Below are 8,019 nucleotides of genomic sequence, written 5' to 3'. Positions count from 1 at the left end.
ATTGTTACGAACTTGGAGCTACTTAGGATGAACAAATGTAGTTTCATGTTACAATTTGAAGTCATTCTAGAAAGAAAAAAGGATAATTTAAGAGTTACTTCTATATTTATTTATTTATTTTATTTCTTTAGTGGTTATTAGGTTGGAGAGAGAGAATTTCAGATAAACTACAAAGTTTTACTGAAGAAAAACGTTTGAAATGCATTTAGAAGGTTTTAGGGATTACACAAAGTAAATTTGAAGTTTTTGAAATGAGGAAAACTATTTTTAATGTTAACATGAAAATTACTTTGCATATGGACTATTATTCAAAACAAATACTCAATATATTCATGGACAAAACTGTATTTTATTTGATTAAAAATCCTTCACTAAGAAATATGAGTTTTTATATGTGAAAGACATAATAATAACCGAAAGACTGCCAAATTTTGTGAAGATATATATATATATATTGAAAGTTAGAAGTATTAAATCTATAAAGACTTTAAACGAATAAAAAGAGGTCACGTGGTCAGTCAAATTGTGAGATACACTAGTGCTTCAGTTATCTGTTGGAAAAATTTACAATAATGTAGAAAGATAATGTTATTTTTAAATTTCTGAAACAATTTCATCTAGTAGATTTTGTTTTTTTGAAATACGATAAAACTGTACACAGCTATGTTAAATCAGTGCACCGTGTTTTTGAATTAAAGAATAAGTTTCGTCAGTAAATTTTTTGCCTTAGTATAAGTAAAGTTTTGTTTTTGTGAAGTGAATAATAGTTGATATTCATTCATTTTGTATGACTTCTAGAAATCAGTTTTAAGACCTAAAAAATTTTGAGTTTTCGTTTATACTGAAAATTTATAAAATTTCAAAACTGATCATATTAAAAATAGAACAATCTTGTGTCTAAAGTTCATTATGTTTTTTTTAAAACAATAAGGAATTTAAAACATTAATTGGGTTTTTCGTAAATTTATTGTAAAAAAAGTTCAAAAGAGTTGTAATGGGTTTTTGTTTTTTTAAACTTTAAAGGCACCATTACGTGTCGACCTGACCAATTTCAATGTAAGAACCATCACTGTATTCCTGGACATTTACAGTGTAATGGGGAAAAAGAATGCCCTGATGGATCAGATGAGGAAGAATGCCCAGGTTAGTTGCATGTTTCACCACACTCAACCTTTGGTTTTTAATTGAAGAGTATCTAGAATTGTAGTAAATGTTTGTTTTTTTTCATTTGCTGGCTTTGTCTGTAGGAGTTGGTAATGACCACACAGCCCTCAGTTTTTATGAATCTGAATTGTTATCATGTTTGGATTGCAATGAAAATTGTACTGACTGTTCGTTATTTGAAAATTGGCAACTGTAAAAAATATTGAATTCTAATTGTGTACAATTTCCACCATTTTTTATTTTAACATAGTTTGTTAGCAGATTAATTTACCCCAAAGAATCTTGCAAATCACAAAGTCTGTTGTACCTTCCGTAATGTATAAATATACTTTTCAAAATTCTTAAGGAAGAGATTAAAATATTTAAATAATCAATGTTTAAAGAAATGGAAGCTAGTCCAAAGAACTTGTTAGATCAACAAACATCTGTTATTTATATAAAAATGAATAAAAACCTTATAACCCGAGTGCTTTCAAAACTTGCTCAGGTTATAAGGTTTTTATTCGATTCTATCGAGACTTCTTGAACCTATGTGTTTTTCTAACATCGTGAATGTTATTTGTTTACTCTAGTGTTACACAAGTCATGTGACCCAGAGACTCAGTTTGACTGTGGTGATAATCACTGTATCCCTATGAATTTAGTGTGTAATAACAAGAATGACTGTGGGGATTGGGAGGATGAACCTGACCATTTGTGCAGTAAGTTTATGCTATGTAACTTGTAACTGTTTGTAAACATGAATAGTGCAATACACACTAAGATAAATTTTATTTTGGTCATAAGATATTTTCCATACGTTTGAAGTATTGAAAGTTGTACTATTCTGTATATAATAGAGAAATCTTATTGTAAGCAGTACATAATTTTTCTGTGAATATCGTCATTAAAAAGGTTTATATTCACACTGTAATGAATAGAAGGATTAAAAAATAATATACAGAACTTCTGGTTTTTTAAAGGTGCTAATATATTTAACTTTAGGGATGTTGTTTCCTATAGACCAAATCTTACAACTTATTTCGTAAAACCAATTAACTCTCTCCATATACGAACTCTAATTTTGAACAGTCTTGCAACCACCAGGTAAACATGAAAGTATACATACTATAATTTTTAATATGGTAAGTGTATTTTCCGGAATTTTGTTAGCTTAAACAGTGGTCTTTTATACCCAAAAAAATTAGATTTTTTTTTATAGTTTTCTTTCTAAAGATTTGTCTGAATGGAAGAAGATTTTCATTTTAAGATTAAAATTACTTCTCATCGTCTTTTAAATCTCATTTGCATAACTTCTAGGACCTTCTAAATGAATATTAAAAGTTTTCTTTCAATAAAACTACATTTTATATGTTTCCATGCTAAAACTTTGACTTTGCCTATTTAACCAACCTTCTAACCGCTGTGAAAAAAATACAAAATATATGTAAATTACTTTTTTATCATAATCAGCCTCAGGCTTCTAATGGTTTACATTATTTCTAAATTTATTGATCTTTGAACTATGTCTAGCTACTAAATCTGTGTAACAAGCTGTAGAAACATGGCGAATATGTTGGTCAAGTTAAAGTTTCATTCAAACCTCATTCAGAATTTTTTACTTAACATTTTTGTTTTTTCTTATGTACTCTTAATAAGTTTCTAATTTTTAAATGTTTGTTATTTTTATAATAAAAAATTTACGTAAAGGAACAAAGTTAGTACTCATGAAATGCAACCTTATTTTGTTTTTAATGATGATAGTTGCACAAAAAATAATTTTTAATTATTTCAAAAAGGCAATTAAGAGCACAAAATAACAGCACGCACAAAGTATACAATGTCCTATAGCTATTATAATTTAACTGGTGTAAGTGTATAAAATAATTTACTTGCTCACTGTGAAGTCTGCAATAGTAACAATAAATATATAAACTGAATAATTCAAACATTGTCGTCGTAGTGAGTTAACTGTATACAGAAATCAGTAAATTAAAATCTCTTTCTGTTGGCTATGAATATCCCAAGATGAAATTTCAAAGTGAATTATTAACATTTTGGGAGATACAGTATGTGATTGGAGGGCATGACAATTAACATTTTGGGAGATACAGGACGCGATTGGAGAGCATGACAATTAACATTTTGGGAGATACAGGATGTAATTGGAGAGCATGACAATTAACATTTTGGGAGATATAGGATGTGATTGGAGGGCATGACAATTATCATTTCTGGAGATACAGGATGTGATTGGAGGGCATGACAATTAACATTTCTGGTCCAATCACATCCTGTATCTGGGCATTACAATTAGGTCTGACTTTCTGGTTTATATCTCTCTAAACCAAGAAGATTGAAGGCTATGAAATTAGACTATGTTATAGTAGTATTCCTCCTATAAATGTGTCATGTAATACAATGAAATGAAGATTGAGATACACTTTCCTGCACAAGTCACTGAGTTACATTTAATATTTAATTAAACACCTTTCCTATCAATGTATGTGAATGAAATTAACATTATAATGTATATTGTAATTCGAAGTTTTATTTATATAAGGTTTAATTCCTTTATTTCCAAAGAAACCTTTAAAAAATAATTAAAATTTGGGTTTTGTTGTCAGGTGACCCACAAGCTATGAAAAACCTCAACTTTCATGCTCTCAGTCTTGTGTAAGATAATGTCAGTCATGTAAATGTAGATTTAGATAATGAGTAGATTTAATGCCCCTATTGACACACAAGTTTCAAAGTAATGAATTTTGTCAATCCCTAATGGGTGCCATGCCCATTTTCTGTGCTTGTTCTTGAGCTTTATAACATACACGTGGTAGCTACATATACAGGTGTATAGTCATTAGAAAGAGCTCATTTTACACTGTAATCCAACAATGGTTATTTTCAAATTGGCATGCAGTTGTTGTAACTGTGTATATATAGTATTATTGGCTGCCTTATCCACGAAAGCGTTACACATTACATGTTATAGCTAGAGAGACAGTCAAATTGTATTTAGGCCTTACTTTTATATATCTTAGTTAATTATGTATTATTCATGTTTTAAAATGCATAATTGAAAGATTTAAACATTTTTTAAATGTACATCATATTTTGGGTCAGTTCTCAAGGCTTAAGATCTTGCATTGAGGGTAGGATAATTTTGCCAAAGGCTTGTGCATCTTGCCTGAAGATCCTGTAATTACACCCTTAGGGCACCATTGACTTGTGCCAAGATTAGTAGTAAAAGGTAAAAGAAAGAAAAATACAAAATTAAAAAATAACTATATATGAAAAGGAAATGACCTGAAATTATGAATGTAACCAAAAAAAAAAGATCTTTTAAGATATTCTAGGAAAAATTAACAGATATGTACATTTTTTTTTGCTAATTCTTAATTTTAAACATTTCATTGCACTGCATGTTGATGGTAATATAACAGTTAGTGATACTATCAGAAACACCACCATACAGGTGGCTGTTTGTGCTAGTAATTAGTAATTGTAGTATTTGTACTTCCTTGACAAAAATTTAGAAAAAATGAACATTTTCTAAAAAAATGTTTTTTTTTTATGGGAAGTGTTCAGATTGTGTTCTTTAGTCATATGCAACTCATTGCATCAAAATGAGTCAATGTACAGAGATCAAAATTTTCATAAATTTTACTGATATAAACTATAATGTTTTTATATATTAAAAGTGTTACCTTTTATCGAAAAAAACGTTGTTTTTTTTTAAGAACTCCAGTCTATCATTCTTATATTTATTAGGCCAACTGCTAGGGACACTTGTCTAGACGATGGAATAACATTCTTTTCTATTTCACACATGCAAATCCACACACTGCAAAGTTTCTTGGCATAGTTCTAACAAACAGCATGAAATCTGCTCTTTCCATTGGTTATAAGCATGCCTTTCAGCTTAAAACTGTCGCTTAGCAACAGTTTCTACTTTGAAAGTGGGTGGAGCTTATCTTTGACTTTGGAATTTCTACAATGGTTTTTTTTGTCTGAGTCTAGTTCTTGGAAATACTCAAAATACTTCTAAAGAACTTCAAGGTTGTACTTTAACCATCTGAAGGAAGGCAGTCTGCATTCTTGCAGTTGTTTTTCCCTAAAGTTCAGATCGTGGTCATGATACGTGTTGAAATTTTAATCATTGTTGTTGAGGTTTCTTTTGAAATAAAGGAATAAAAAGTTACGTAATATAAAACGGAATTAGTATGTACATGATAAAAGTAATTTCATTAAAATACATTTATAGTAAAGTGGTTTAATTAAACTTTGAATGTGACTCGGTAACATGCACAGAAAGGAGTTTATAAATGGTGTTATCATTGTAGGGTTAAGTAAATATTCAAAGGACTTGTGTAAAAGGAAAACATAAACAACTGTGAAAAAGCAAAAGTTTTCATCAAATATTTTGAAATGTTAAGTTTATTATAATTCTATTTATTTGCCAACTTCAAATTGTACGTAACATACACAAGAATTTAAAAATTTTGAGCAATGGTTATCATTACTGTAGAACTTTATTTTACTAGTATACAATACTTTTCTTTTATATTCATTTTAGATCAGAATGAATGTGAAGATAATAATGGAGGATGTTCTCAAAAGTGTATAAACACGGCTGTTGGTTTCCACTGTTCTTGCTTTGAAGGCTATAAACTTGTAGATAATAAAACTTGTGAAGGTAAGCATGTAATACTAAGACTTATAATCACTAAAAATTTGTGAAAGAATCTTAAAGACGTTTTGGAACATTCCAAATTTGATGGTGTTTTACATCCCACCAGATATCAACGAGTGTGAAATACAGGGATCCTGCTCACAAGGATGTGTGAATACCAAAGGCAGTTATAAGTGTGATTGTATTGAAGGTTATGTTTTGGAACCAAGTAATCACCATAGATGCAGAGTATCAGGTAAGTGAGAAAAAGGTTTTGGGATAAGATTTTATGGTATTAGGTTATTCTACCTACAGCTCTAACCATTGCTCGGACTGATTTTGTTTGGAAATATTTTGTCAAATTTTGTGAAAGTATAGTATAAACTTGTGCAGTTGAGTCTAGTTTATACTTACAAAAATTCATTTTATTTGATGTAGTATTTGTATTGCTTTTTTTTTGTTTGTTTTTGAGAGTCAGAGATACTGTTTTTAACCCAAACGTGAAAAAATCCTTACTTTCTGGGTTGGGATTGTCTTGTGGTTAGTATGGTTCAAATCTATGCACAAAGTAAGACAGAAATCAAATCAAATGCTCTGCGTTTTAAGAATGATTAAATTCCACAAATCAGTTAAGTGTAGGTGGTGTGTGTGTGTTGTTGACAGTTGCCTTCCCTCGAGTTTTACTTTAGATTGATATCAATAGAATATAACAAACTCGTCTATTCAATCATCACGTCTGACATTTTCTGCTCCTTATGGTTTTCTTGTTCATCATACTGTCACTTTCTGTAATTTAAATTATTTTAATTAGACTTTGTTCTCAGTTGATAATGATGAAAGCTTCAAACTTTTGCCAGAACAGTTTATCAAGAATTTGTTGAATGTGTAAAAGGTGAAATATGAGAACGATTGTAAATGTTTTATAACCATGTTTGTCTTTGAAAAAAATAAATAAATTATTAAATACTTTTTTTTAATTTTCCCTTAGCAAATCATTACTAATTTCGTACAACCAATGATGTAAATATTTTTAGATATTTAACGTACATGTATACATTTTGTAAGTGTATTGTGAACTGGTATTGTTTGTTTTTAATATAATTTTTATTATTATTTTATTTGCAGAAGGAGGTGCAGTATTACTTTTCAGTAACCGACGAGATGTACGAAAACTTGACCTAGAAAGCTCAGAATATAAAGCTGTTATTAGTGATCTTCGAAGTGTTATTGCCTTAGACTTTGTTTATGATACAGAGATCTTGGTATGGTCAGATGTTGCAGAAGAATGCATTAAGAGGTAAATAAACATTGAATTTATATTAATGTATGTAATTTGATATACACGGTAAATTATTTGTGTGTCTTTGGTGACTACCAATCATAAAATTACCTGCTTTGTTTTCAGAATTTTTAAGGAATATGTGATTAACCACAAGCAGATTTATAAAGAGTCCCCCCCCCCCTTACTGAACTATTTTTTTTACAGTATCCTTATTCGAATACACTATCCTTCAATAACTGGAACCACATGAACTGAATCTTTCCATAACCATTTGGCACAAAGCAGGATTTCCTTCTAAGTTTGTTGTTACTGTTATACTTGTGTCTGCATTTTTCTGTTTTATTTGAACCCACTCATTTTTCTTGCCTGATTTATCTGAAATACTAGCATGGTTAATTCATGTGTACTTGAAATATTCTGATAATAACACTTTCTGTTTTCTTGGATAGTGTGTGGGTTCTTTTCCTCCGTAAACTGCATGATATTCAGTCCTAGTGGTTGTTCCAGTTAGTTCTAACTAAACATTTTATGTATTATTTCTATTTTTTTGTTCATGTCATAAACACTTGTCAGATTGAAAGGTGACACACTGTGTACAACTGACACCGTGCTTTGGAATAACCCTATCGTTACGAGGTTTCCTTTGGTTAGTAGTCAAAGGGAATGTCATCACAGTTGTAGGCTTACAATAAAAATTTTATTGAACTACATTTATATATAGGAATGTATGTCAATAAGTTTGGTATCAAATTGTAGATTATAAATCATATTTTAGTATTATACATTAGTTAATTTCTTAATTTAAATGTAAATATTAGAAAAATATTCCTAATTTCAGATTTTTGTGTTTCACGTGGTGTGTTAAATGCAGCTTTGGTTCAAATTAGATGTTTGAAAAATGATATTTTTTTTAGACCCAGAT

General features: G+C 29.6%; 1 protein-coding gene across 1 annotated transcript in view; it reads left to right on the top strand.

The window, feature by feature from the left end:
• The window catches only part of LOC106472273 (low-density lipoprotein receptor-like), a 50,413-nt gene that overhangs the window by 25,983 nt on the left and 16,411 nt on the right, over positions 1 to 8,019 (top strand). Inside the window, exons 7-11 of the mRNA XM_022400869.1 lie at positions 1,024 to 1,143; positions 1,737 to 1,865; positions 5,720 to 5,839; positions 5,943 to 6,071; positions 6,941 to 7,112. Coding sequence (XP_022256577.1) covers positions 1,024 to 1,143; positions 1,737 to 1,865; positions 5,720 to 5,839; positions 5,943 to 6,071; positions 6,941 to 7,112 — 670 coding nt within the window. The remainder of the gene's footprint in view (positions 1 to 1,023; positions 1,144 to 1,736; positions 1,866 to 5,719; positions 5,840 to 5,942; positions 6,072 to 6,940; positions 7,113 to 8,019) is intronic.

This window comes from Limulus polyphemus, unplaced genomic scaffold (assembly GCF_000517525.1).
Source record: "Limulus polyphemus unplaced genomic scaffold, Limulus_polyphemus-2.1.2 Scaffold5208, whole genome shotgun sequence".
Lineage (NCBI taxonomy): Eukaryota > Metazoa > Arthropoda > Merostomata > Xiphosura > Limulidae > Limulus > Limulus polyphemus.
This window is presented reverse-complemented; position numbering and strand designations above follow the sequence as displayed.